This window comes from Vigna umbellata, chromosome 2 (assembly GCF_029865625.1).
Source record: "Vigna umbellata cultivar VRB3 chromosome 2, Vumbellata_1.0, whole genome shotgun sequence".
In the NCBI taxonomy this organism is placed as follows: Eukaryota; Viridiplantae; Streptophyta; class Magnoliopsida; order Fabales; family Fabaceae; genus Vigna; species Vigna umbellata.
The window spans coordinates 48,516,091-48,529,258 of NC_142166.1; the positions used below are offsets into that span (position 1 = coordinate 48,516,091).

At 32.4% G+C, this 13,168-nt stretch overlaps 2 protein-coding genes and 1 long non-coding RNA gene across 4 annotated transcripts; 1 reads left to right on the forward strand and 2 right to left on the reverse strand.

The window, feature by feature from the left end:
• The first annotated feature begins 838 nt into the window (after positions 1-838).
• Positions 839-4,292, forward strand: LOC124826078 (homeobox protein ATH1-like). Its single transcript, XM_047298836.2, has 6 exons — positions 839-1,621; positions 1,712-1,778; positions 1,911-3,093; positions 3,336-3,688; positions 3,818-3,878; positions 3,961-4,292. The coding sequence occupies exons 3-6, from the start codon at positions 1,984-1,986 to the stop codon at positions 4,123-4,125; spliced, it is 1,689 nt and encodes a 562-aa protein (XP_047154792.1). The 5' UTR covers positions 839-1,621; positions 1,712-1,778; positions 1,911-1,983; the 3' UTR covers positions 4,126-4,292.
• Positions 4,293-4,747: 455 nt separating this feature from the next.
• LOC124826079 (protein NDL2-like) lies at positions 4,748-9,321 on the reverse strand. Of its 2 annotated transcripts, none has more exons than XM_047298838.2 (11): positions 9,102-9,321; positions 8,363-8,462; positions 7,215-7,312; positions 6,996-7,084; positions 6,411-6,471; positions 6,230-6,316; positions 6,079-6,156; positions 5,943-5,999; positions 5,787-5,842; positions 5,371-5,506; positions 4,748-5,271 (listed from the first exon to the last, which is right to left on the reverse strand). In XM_047298838.2, exons 1-11 carry the CDS (start codon positions 9,195-9,197, stop codon positions 5,050-5,052), a joined length of 1,080 nt encoding a protein of 359 aa, XP_047154794.1. In that variant the 5' UTR covers positions 9,198-9,321; the 3' UTR covers positions 4,748-5,049. The 2 variants fall into 2 exon arrangements, with proteins under 2 accessions (XP_047154794.1, XP_087963367.1); XM_088107241.1 differs by lacking the exon at positions 9,102-9,321 and adding an exon at positions 8,543-8,863.
• A 3,301-nt stretch (positions 9,322-12,622) lies between these two features.
• LOC148204179 (uncharacterized) lies at positions 12,623-13,168 on the reverse strand. Its single transcript, XR_015784011.1, has 2 exons — positions 13,109-13,168; positions 12,623-12,846 (listed from the first exon to the last, which is right to left on the reverse strand). It is a non-coding gene; the product is annotated as an uncharacterized LOC148204179 (long non-coding RNA).

The following is a 13,168-nucleotide window of genomic DNA, read 5'->3' on the forward strand; positions in this document are numbered from 1 at the left end:
AACTAACTTATAAATTTGTCAATTATATTTTAAGTCACTACTGTAAACTTTTCCCATACACTTTTTTATAACTTAATAGTATTTCGCCGCGGACAAAGTAAATATATATTGTTTTCTATGCCGACTTCACTTATTAACTAAGCCAACAACGTACTCGAATCTAAAAGTAGTCACAATTTCAAATTACTTAAATATTTACAATTATCATCATTAAAACATTTAAGTCCTAATTTATTTGTAACCACCATTGATTTAACATTTTGTTTTTATTTTTAGCATAAATATAGTAGTAGAAGTGGTCTTTAATGAATTAAATCACAGATATGTGATTTTTAATAAAAAACAGTAAGAAGCGTGTTGTTACATTTAAGTAAAGAATTAAGAACCATTAGGATTTAATAACAGAATAAAAAGAAGTTACCTAGATTTACAACCACTATATTAATTGTATTAATGAAAATCATATAAAACTTCAATTACGTGGGTCCCACAAAACCACTTGTACAAATTATTCAATAACAAAGAGTGTAAAGATACAGTTTTTAACAGAAAAAAGAGTGCAAGTCTATTATTTTGACAGTTTGCATTTGCATGATGAACATAGAGAGAGTTTATGAGTGTAGGTATGGTAATTACCCGATATGCAAAGTTAGAATTCTGTATGAAGTAATGAATTTGGTGATGCAAAGGTAGAAATGTGGTAAGTAGGTAGTAAATAAGAGTAGTAATAAATAAGAGTTGGCACAGGTTCATTCGGTTGCACAGTATAATCCATTTATCGGAAATAACAACAATAAATTCATGTAAAAGTAGGTAGGATCATCCTAGCTACCAAAAATTGTTCGTCATGAGATGGTTTGCTTACATCACTCTTTGAATCTCCTCTCCTGTGTCTGGCCACCACAAAACCAAGAAAGGACACTGCCATGAGACTAAAACAACAGTGTTTCACTTTCCCTGTCCCTCTCTTTTCATTTGCCTTGTGCGCTTAGTTGTTACATTCTGACGGAAAAGCTTGCAACCCCATTTCTTTATTTACTCTCCTTTCTCCTCACATTAGCCTTCTCGTATTAAAATAGCTAAAAAGCAAAGGGCTTTCTCTGAAAATGTTTCTGAGGTTACCTGCCATGAACAGGAGTTTGAACAGAGAGAATCCATATATTTTGATTATGATGATTGCAGTGAAACAGATAATAAGGGGTGTTGAGGAGGACAAAAGAGATCAGAGAGAGAGCCAAGACATGGGCCCAGTAAAGCCTGCAACACAAATGAGTGCCACTGCACCAAACACTGATGTCTTCACCCTTCTCCTCCATCTCCCCCTCTTTTCTGCCTCTTTACCTTTCCCTCTTAATTTATGGCTTTTTTTTATTTCCATTCGTCTCCAACATCCCCACTTCCTTTTTCATTCTCTTTTCGACTTTGACTCACCTTTCCATGCTCTTCTTCTTCAACTTCTTGTCTTTAATGTGCAAGACTAGAGGAAAGCTTGATGGGGTCTAAGGAAACGACACTCTTGTTTTGGGCTTTGGACGCTTGAAGAAAAAGATTTTCCTGTTCATGCAAAAGAAACCAACACAACTTTCGTGTTGGTATTGTTTTTTTTTTTTTTTGGCATGGTGTAAGCAACTTTGGAATGCCTTGGTTTCTATTTCTTGCTTTTGAACAAATATATAGCCTTCTTTTTCATTTCCCTTTCACATTCTTGTAGGTTCTCCAAAGACAACATATATTGGCAAGGAGTTGTTAAGTGTTACTCCTTTGCAGATTAAGTGAAGGTCGGTTTTGCTAGCTCGCATCATTTTGGTTTGATACTTGACGTCTTTTGTCTGTCAGTTGATATTTTTATAACTAATCTAAAAGCATTTTTTGATTATCTTTTATTTATCCATTTCAATTTTGTTTTCTAGTTTATCAAAGTAAACCTTCTCTGGAAGACAACTTCTAAATCAATAGCCTCATTTATTAATTACTTGTTATTTGATGGAGAGAGATATGTATATCGCTCCACTGGAGATTTCTGGTCGAGGTGCTACAGTAATAGATGAAATATCCCAGCATCCCACCTCAAATCCTCTCATTCAGTGCTATTCACTTGACCTTAACAACCAATCCCATATCATAAATGGAATTTCAATGCTTTCTGGAGAGCAAGGTGAACCTACAAGTAATGTCCATGCTGATGCTTGCTTCATTAGTCCATCAACTATTGCTGACTCCACTCCATTAGTTACATCACGGAGAAAGACTATTGTGGGAGATGCCTCAAATCCCATGGCGAACTCTGAGTTTCAAGAGCATTTAGTTGGAGGAGTGCCCCTCACTCCTGCTTCGCTTGCTGCCATTCTTGCTGATAGAATTGGTCTTGAAGAAAATTTGGAGAATTCAGCCGCCGCCCTAGCTCCCTCAATCTTTTCCACGGGGGCACTAGAGGTATTCTTCAACAATTTGCATGGTACTTCAAACCCTTGGTTTGGAACTTTTGAGGAGTGTGCTTACAATGAAATTCCTAGTAAGTGGAATGCTAACAAATTTCCTAAAGCTCCAGAGAATGATGGAACTTGTCAGCCCTATTCTTCTGTGGCAAACCTGGATCCAAATGTATGGGCTACATCAAACGTTGCAAACATGGCCAACTATGCTCACTATTCCTCTAATTTTAGTAAAGAACTTTCTCTGAGTCTTGCAACATCTACAGCCGCAGGACAGTGCTCAGACGTGACTTGCTCTAATATGACCCCGTGCATGAATGGAACCATTTCCTGCAGCAGTAGTAGGGAAATTTCTATGAATTTGGGTGGTAATAAACATGCACAAATTTCACCAGAAGTACTGGAATCGAGATACCTTCTTGGGATTCAAGAGATACTTGCTCAAATTGCAAGATATTCATTTCAAAATCTGGAACAGTTAAACTATTCAGCCCCTGGTAATAGAGCAGGTGGACACAAGTCAACTTCAGCGTTTCCACCCAAGAGAAACATCTTGACAGATCACAATGCAAGTTCTGTTTACGAATCTCATGCAGAGTCTCCTTTGCAAAGGCAGGCTGCTGAATCTAAGAAAGCTCAACTGCTGGCACTTCTACAACTGGTATGACACTGCATAAATTAATTCTTTTGATGTTCATATTAATTATGGTCATGGACAGAATCATGTTAGTAATACATTGCACTTGTCCACGTTCAGATTCATGGATGGTATATAAATTGCTAAAGTTGGTTCATAATAATGGTCTAAAAAACGGATAAGTAGAGGTGTTTAAGAGTAGAACGTGTAAGTTTTCATCATGAAATATTGTCATACAACTAACTAGTAATCTCTTTCTTAATCAGGTGGACAGTCGATACAGCCAGTGTTTGGATGAGATACATACTGTTGTATCTGCATTCCATGCAGCTACCGAGCTGGACCCACAGATACATGCACATTTTGCTCTTCAAACCATCTCTGTCCTTTACAAGGACTTACGGGAGAGGATTAGCAACTACATTCTTGCCATGGGATCAAGTTTCAAAAAATCGTGCACGGAAGACAGTGAATGGTCTATTGAAACTTCATTCCTTCAAAAGCAATGGGCTCTCCAGCAGTTGAAAAGAAAAGATCAGCTGTGGAGGCCCCAGAGAGGCTTGCCGGAAAGATCTGTCTCGGTTCTACGGGCATGGATGTTTCAGAATTTCCTACACCCGTGAGTTTCAAATATGCAATATGCCTTCTTGGACTGGCTCTATACTTCAATCATCAGAGTTTTATCCATGAAACGAATTTAAAGAATATATGTAAAGAAAGTATTTATTTATCATTTGATGGATTTCAGGTATCCGAAAGATGCAGAGAAGCATTTACTGGCAGTGAAAAGTGGGTTGACTAGAAGTCAGGTATTTATCTACTTGTTTGTTTGTTACTTTGTTCAAAGATGAACGATCTGATATGCTTGCTTGGTTGTGTCTTGAAACTCAGGTATCCAACTGGTTTATAAATGCTCGTGTGCGGCTGTGGAAACCTATGATTGAAGAGATGTATGCTGAAATGAACAAAAGAAAGGCCTGTCGAAATGAAGAAGAAATCCAGAATAACCATGGGAACAGGATAAGCATGAGTAATCAAAGGTTTAATGTTAACTAAAGGTGTAACAAAGTCGCATAACGATATAAAGCACCTTTTTCTTTATTCAAACAGAAAACAGAACTGAGGCCAAAATCTGAGCTTATTGTTTTGCATGGTAGGTAGGGTATATTATTTATGAGGATGTCCTGTCCATGAAGAAAATAGAATGTTAGAAAATTTCACGACATTTATTTTGTCCATCCGTTCTAGAACTCGACTTATTTTGGCTTGATTTTTTATTCCATGGCGATGCACCAGTAAATGGGTGAAGCCGTAAAAGCGGTTTAGGTTCTTAAGAAGGTAAAGTCCAACATTGAAAGAGGCTCATGTTAAGGCAAAGTACCAGGTTGACGCCATTAGTCATGCCATGGAGGTTTGGGCATCCCTGCAAGAACTATCAAGTTCGTCATTGTAGAAAAAACTATTACACATACTATCTATGATTTTACAAATTAATTTCTTAACTCCTTTAACAGGAAAACAAAATCCCATGTTGCTTTCATTATTTCACTTCAGCCTTTCAGGGTCAGGAATCTCTTGACGATAAATAAACTATAAGTATCAGCAGGTAAAAAGATACCGACATGAAAAGGAATTGAGTGTAAGATTAAATGGTGTGCCCACCGTTTTAGCTTTACAGTTGTAACAAAAACTCATTTTTTTATTTATTTGTCCAAAAATAACACTTTTGAAGCTTTAGCAACTATGTAGACTCGCTAACTTACGTCTATGACTACACAAATAAAAGAATGACTATAGCTGCTTTCAAGTAAACTCTTCCCCCTTTTTCTTTCCTCTGTCGATCCTCTGTTCGTCTCCATCTATCTACAATGACATGACCCCCTTCACCAGAATTTTGACAAAACAAAGAACTATAAACTTGTGCAACAATCAAAATACAAAATAGGTGCTAATCTTTATTCATCTACGACTACTACCGTACTACATCTCCACTGAAATTCGTGTCTTTATTGGTTTCAATTTCAAACCCATGCTCTCCGGGGAGTAAAGCTCAGGAGAAATGCAAGAGGGACTCAGGGGACTTCTTGGGCTGACACTCAACTTAGATGGTCTGTACAAGCCATATCCCATGAGAAAGTACTCCAACGGTGTTAACATGGCCTGAGGTTGCTCCTCTGTTACCATTGACCCACACGCTTGAACCTGCACTTCCACCCACAATAGCTATTAAATGTAGTTCCTTGTTTATTAATAAACACATTCTTCTCACAAATTAAAATGAATATGAATTGTCTTACGCACTTCAACTAAGGCACTGAATCGTCTATCCAACTTAGATGTCATGTGGAGAGCCTCGGAGTGAAAAGGAGACATATCCCCGACAAAAATTAGTGAACGACAATGTAATTTTCTCAATCCTTCACTGATGTCATTTCTCCTGAAAAATGCCAATACAAAGTTATGGCTATATTGCTGTTTCATAATATGTGGAACTAGAGCGTCACCAAATGCATTTATGCATGAAAACTGGTAAATTAACAACGAGTGCACGTGTAATTAAATTCTGAATCTCCGACTGACTTCTAGCAGTAATTGATACCATGCTGAGAGCTACTCCACTCCTACCCCCACCACCACCCAACTCATACATATGTATATTAAAATAGATAGTCACTTTCGAGTTGGATGAAAACCACTATTTTGAAGTGTTATCTTACCCATTAATCGCTTCAAGGAACCGCCACACATTCAAACTCTGCCTCTCATCCAATGACTGTCAAGAAATATTTAAGAGAGTCAGGCAAGGCCTCAGTTTCAAATGCCAACAAACCCAGTCCATACATGGAAGCGTTAGTAAGATAAATTGGGCTAACCCTTTGGCATGCTTGAACAATATCAGACACTGGCAAATAGTCACTGCCTCGAACTTCCTATCATCACCAATAAAGTTAATGACTCAACCTCGCACACTGAAGGAAGGGGAAATTTTCTTTTCAGGAATAGGCATACCTTGCTAAAGTATCGGTTTAGCAATATTTCTTTAACCACCCCACACATGCCGTAAAAGTAGAGTAAATTTGACATGACCTGCAATTATTAGTTTTTAGCAAAAGGTGGTATCTCATAAAGAGACAAAGGCTCTCAGGTTTAGAAAAAGAACCTTATTGTACAGCCATTCAGTCCAAGATGGTGCTTTACATAATGGGGAAACAAGTATCAAACCAAGAACACGATGTCTATATTTCACCTGTTGTTAAAATAAGAAATATCTGTGAAATCTCATTCAGCCATTTAAGAATGGTAAAAAGAAAGAGAGACAGTGTATATATACAAAGACTCACAGCAAATAAGGCAAGAATGTAAGCCCCAGCAGTTACTCCCATACACATCACTGCACTCTGACTGCAAAGGAGAGAAGAGAAATACATTAGATTGCCTTCTCAAGATCAAGGAGACGCGATCAGTTGCACAAGTTATAAACCCGTCACTTTTAATGCAAATCGGAAGGATATTTCAGTTGCAAATATAGTAAATTAAAAGAAAAACAAACAAATATTTCAAATTGAAGCCAAATTGAAATTAATCTAACATTTGTCTTCATGCTAAGGGGCCTGGAGCTGGAAAGGATGGATTAGGGAATAAGACTCTTGTTTAGGAGTTAAAGGTTTTCAGAGAGTAAGAGATTAAGAAGGAAACAGCATAGTTTCTATACTGAATGATTTACATTCACTATACCAACCCATAACTTGGTTACTTGGAAATAAAGGTTTTACTGAAATTTTAAATTTTCAACAATAGGGAACGAATCTGTTTTTATTTCATATTTCATTCCATACCCTATCTTTCCATTTGATTCCACTCCACTACCTCTAAAATTTTATACAATGAACTAAATGGAAAGAAATTGATAGGGAGCTGAAACATACCCAAAATAATTAAGAACTTCTGCTATTTGATCAGCTAAGTCGTCGGCAGAAAGAATTGGACCGTCTGTATCAATGGCAGCAGCTCCCAACTGCAATAATTAACGAAAAAGTATAAAATGATAAGAAGCGAGATACACCCAAAATTAAAAATATATAAAATTAGTGGGTATAAGTAGCAAGAAACAGCCTATTACAGTTTCAAGAAATAAAGTTAGAGACCTCATGTCCAGGTGGACTAATATGATAGATGCAGAAATTGTGAAGCAGTAGCGAACAGGCTTCTGGACAAAATAACAACCCTTGAAAGCAGGAGACATCTGATGAAACCACATGCAAGAAAATGGTTAGATTATTTGTCAAGTAGACAAACAGTAGTTTGGACGAACTTCTTCATAAATATTTTTAAGAGAAAAAAATAAGAAAAATTATAAAAAAAAATTGTATTAATTAAAATTAGTTTAAGTCATTCCTTAATTTGTAAAAACTCTTTTATGTAGCTTCTATAATTTTTTATTTTATTTTTAACTGGTGTATAAGCTAATTTTAGCCTATAAAGAAGTTTTTTTTTCTTATTTTTCTTTTTTAGAAGTGTTTATAAAAATACTAGAGGCTCAATGTTAGCAAAGACATAAAACATCACTTTATATTACGACATTTTATGTATAAAACTTTATTTTTTTTTATTTTTTTTATAACCATTATATTGGTAAATCACAGGGTCCCTTGCTTACTGAACACAAACCACTGTAATTTATGGGATTGTAGTAGCACCATAATTTAATTACACAAAACTACCATTATTCCAATACCACATCATTGAATCTCTGCTTAGATGTAAAGAGACATATCTGATTAAAACAAATATATGAATGAGAATAATTTTTGATTAAATACATTTTTTTAAAATATATACATAACCACACCAATTAATAAATAAAAAGATTTTGTAAATCACGTGGTAATTCATTAAAAAATAATAAAGAATGCACTTGAATGCATATTAATGAATAAAAAATTAATTTCTTAGTCAATGCCTTACATAGTAAGAGGAAATAAGTTATTATAAGAATACAGTCATTACCTTTTATTTTCTTTTATTTCTAATAAGTTATTTGAAATAATAATTAAATTAAGAAAAGAAAAAGGGGTTCATAACTTAATCCCTTTCATATACACACATACACACAAAAAAAATTACACTAAAAAGTAATATTAAATAAAGCATTTATTTTATTAAAAACACAATACCATGTAATAGATGTTTTTCTTTGGATAAATATAACCATGCAATAAAGTATATTGTAACGGCCTAAAACGAGTACTCATTAGCTAGAATCATCTTATGGAAAAAGTTTCATGATACCTACAATTTAAAGCCAAATCAGGATACGTGATTAGCGCTGGTTTGTCCTGGTCCCCATACACAGCAACAGATACGCAACCATAGCGAGTTCTTACAACATGTTCCTGCAAAAAGACTAGCTTATTAATCTGGAACAGCGCATAAAAATACTCACAAGAAACCACATAAGAATATGATAAAACACCTCCTTCATGTTTTAACAGCAAAAAGAAGAGTCAACAAAATATAACTACGTCATCTAATGTAAGATTCCAGCATAGGCAAGAGAAGTGTGTAAATCCTCTGGTTTTTCAGGGGTGCCCATTCACTTTGAAAAAGAAAGAAGGAAAACAAAACCAACAATCTTTGAAGGCTGACACTGCAAGTTAAGAAAAATAAAAACAAAAACATATCAATCTGCACCTGCCAGAATCCCATCGGTGACAGCTATTTAAGACAATAATAAAAATTAAAATCAAATCCAATTTATTTAATTCATGGAAATCATACAACAAAAAAAAGAAGAAAAAAAATCTTCATTCACTGGAAAGCTTTAAAAATTCCATTATGTCTTAATAGAATTCAGTGAGCTTCTGAAGCAATTCAACAACATTATGAAAGGAAAAGGAAGGACGTGGTTTTTAATTAATCAAACAAGGAAGAAATAGAATGAATTAAAAAAAAAACGATAATGAAAACCAGAATTGAGTTAAAGTGAGTGCAATGAAATGAAATGGTTGTTTGCGAGTGTTAGCCTTAGTTACCTCGGGTGTAGGAGAAATGGCTTCCATGTCCACCGACACCGTGTCCGCCATTTCACTCTCAATAGCGTCGTGAATGTGTAACCACTCACACTCCATTCCTTTCTTTCTCCTTATTCTTGTTTTTATAGGTAGTTCTCAGCATTAGCATGCGTCAATTTCTCTCTTTCTCTCTCTTCATTCTCTCTGCTGGTCCCGCACGAGTCACCGACGCTCATCCCCGTGCCAAATTCAATTCAAGCCACACCAGCGCTCCTCATTAACACTCTCTTACTTAACCCCATACTCTGCTTCGCTTAACCATGGTTCCCAAGCCGACACTTTTTCCTTCACATTTTTTATCCCTCCCTTTTTAAATATTAATAACTAACATATTTCTTTTTCATTAAAATTGCCACTGTCAACTCCAAACGGACCCGATTTGGATTTTCAATTCTTTTTCTGGTCTTTCATGTCAGCCTCTAAATTATTTCTCTTTTAACCATTTTCATTAAATGGATATTTTCAAATATAAAAATATAAATAACTATTTGTTTCATAAATTTCGGGAAACATGTTTATAAAACAATATGTAGTTATAATTTAATGGTTAACTTTATAAAAATTGTGTTATATATGAAATTATTGACATAAAGTCCTTGTCTACAGTTATTGGTAAAAATCAGATGCATTTTTGGAATATTGGAATGATATACATTAATTATGGACATATTAATTATTAAATTCCATACAGAGCATACCACATTTGGTTATTATAAGTCTAAATAAATATAACTAAGTTAGTACACATAATATTGAAATAAATGTGTTAATTAAAAGTTATTATTATTATTATATTATTTTAGAGCATGAATTAATTCCATTAATCATAAAATTTATCTTACATGCTGTATAATGCATGAAATTAAATTAATTACACTGAAATTAACGCCCTCGATCCTTCTTGAAAAAAACAAACTAATTTTTACATTAGGATAAAAGTAACAAAAATAAAGTATTTACAGTATGAAAATATAATTGAGGTTTTAAACTCATTCTTCTGTAAATATTTATTTTATAAATTGAGTATAGAAAATTATTAAAATATATATAGTGAGTATCCATGAAAGTTATATCACTGGTTAAAAAATAATATAAACAAGTTTTAAGATAAATAAAATATTTTAATGAAGAAAATTTGTTGAATCTCTCTTATCTATCCTTGTGAACTTTACGTGTCTTCATAGAGTAAATCAGAAGTTTATACTTTAAATTTCATTTTGAAGCTGTCATAATTTTATTTTTTCTTTTTAGTTGAGATTTTTAAACTGTTTGAATTCTAGTTTATGTAAAATCGGTTAGTGTTGATAAACTTATTCCGCAAAATTGTATACTTCAAATCATTTATGTGGACTTTTTTTATATATATTTTACAATTGATATATTAGTTTAGAGATTAATTTATCCAATAATTACACTAATACAACCAAAACATTGCATTAACTTAACTAACGTGTTGTGTTCTTGAAAAAAAAAAATTAAGATGTATCGTGTCTCATATTTTTAGCATGTGATACACTTAGTACAATGTCTCACTCGAGACCTAACCAAAAGTTTAAATTATTTAATCAATTATGCTTAAACAATCAGTTTTGGTACACATGTACAAAGTTGATAATTGATTTTTCACGTTATTATAAGATTAATGATAATTATAAGGAATTTAGAAACTTCTAATTGGTTATGTAGTGTTTGGATTTATTGCAATGAACAAATTAATTGGTTCAAATCAATTTAATAATTATATTAATTTAATCAAAACATTACATTAGTTAAATAAATGTGCTGTGGTTTAAAAAATAAATAAAAGCTAAGTGAAATTTTAGAATGGGTTTACACCACTTTATGATATTCCTTTATTATTTGAGATAAGTACATAATGTCACTGGGTTTATAACTTCTTTAACTTTGAGATAATTACATAATGTCACAAAAGTACAGTAGTATTTTGCAACTCTTAGCATTGTTTTTCTTTTCAATTTTATTCTCTTTTAGGATGCAAAAAAATACAAATTAAGGATTCTGTTAACAATGTTTTTAAGGTATATTAGTCAATAAGTTTTAAAAAATTATTAAAAGTTACAAAATAGTTCATTAAAATAATATAAAATAAATATTTTTACATGTCTCAATAAAAACTTATAACTTATTTATTGTGTTTTATTTTATATATTGGAGTGAAAATATATGTGTCCATGTATTTGTATATATTTTTTTTTATAATAACAAAATATTGGAAATGTAAAAAATTATTTTAATTATAATAATTAAAATAAAAATATTTTTATCTATGTTAAAAAAATATATTTATAAAAATAATTTTTTTTAATAAAACATACTTTTTTATTTTTATTACTTGATTGAATTTAAAAATAATTATAAAATCTAAAATGTAAAATAATAAAATGAGTTATATAAATAAAAAATTTAATAATAAATTATTTATACTAAAAACAGTTAAAAAAGTATATTATATAAAATTATAGTATATGATCTGTGATTTGAGTATATTTGTAATCACAGTAAAAATAAGTAAATATTGTTTTTTTTAATTGTTATCTTTATTTTCTAATTTGTAATTATTGTTTTTAACTCCTTATATAAAATTAGAAGATTTTAGTGGCTGTTTTATTAAAATGTTTATTTCAACATTGTATCTTTCCAAAATTTAAAATTTTTATTTTTATTCATATTATTCTTTTTTAAAATGAATAAATAGCACATATTTTACTCATTTTTTAATGTTAAATCTTACTGCACTAAAAAACAGTATGCATGCTACTTGAAATAGTCAGCTGACCTTTCTTCCAACACATGAAAAAAAAGTATTGGTTTAATGTCTCAGTAGATCCCTATTTTTGTTCAGAATTTGAAATAGGTCCCTTTATTTTTTGGCGTCTCAATTAGCTCCTTATTTTTGTTAATTTGATGCAAATAAATCCTTTCCGTGACGTGACCTTACACGTGTCAATACTGTCCTCAGGCCACGTCACACATTCATTAACGCCGTTTGATGAAATTGACGGAAATGATTTATTTGCATCAAATTAACAAAAATAAGGACCCAATTGAGACGCCAAAAAATAAAGAGACTTATTTCAAATTCTCAACAAAAATAGGGACCTATTGAGACATTAAACCAAAAAGTATTCAATGTAACATTGAACATAAAAAAAAACATTTTTAATATAAGGACAGCAAAAAAAGTTAGAAAATTAATGGTAAAATTAAATCATTTTATAAGAAGTGAAAAGTTGTATTTAAACCTATCATGGTGAATGTATTAACAATTAAATCATACTCTTCTCCCACAATTTCATTAAAAATCATTAACCTTTTTGATAATTTTATAAAAAGCAGCGGTGTCTTTATAACAGAATGACATGTGTGATTTATTTGTCCGAAGAAGAGGAAGCACAAGTCATCATCAGTATCTTCAAACATTTCCAGTGCAAAGGCAGTGGCAAAAGGAGAAACCAGTAACAGAAGGAAACAAGAACATAGTGTTATATGGGATTTGTCTACAGAATATATAAAATCTTCCAAAACAAAACACCATTCATCATTCAGAAAGAAGTGATTAATAACCATAGAGAATTCCAAGGGCGTGGTGCCGATCTCGGAGCAAGCAGATGTAGAGGTTGCAGATTTCAATACCATTTATTAAAACTCAATCCCGAGATCTTACTGTCCCATCTACTCCTGCTTCCTGGACACCACATGTTACTAATAATTCTCACAATTTTTCCTAGCTATATTGCATTCATTCTTTAATTGCTTTTCTCTCATAATTGCACTTTTGAACTTAGGGTTCGTGTGATCAGGAGAAATTTTGAACTTGGAAATGATAAGAAAAAAATCAACAAGGTGTTTGCAGATAGAAGAGTTTATCGTTAACAAAGGAATATCTTTATTTTACATAATAATACACTCTTATCCTAAATCAAAAACCATGTTAGAAGTCAACTTACTTGTGTATCTGCACATGCTTGAAAAGGGAAATAAATTAGAAAGTGTGGAAGAGAAAGAGC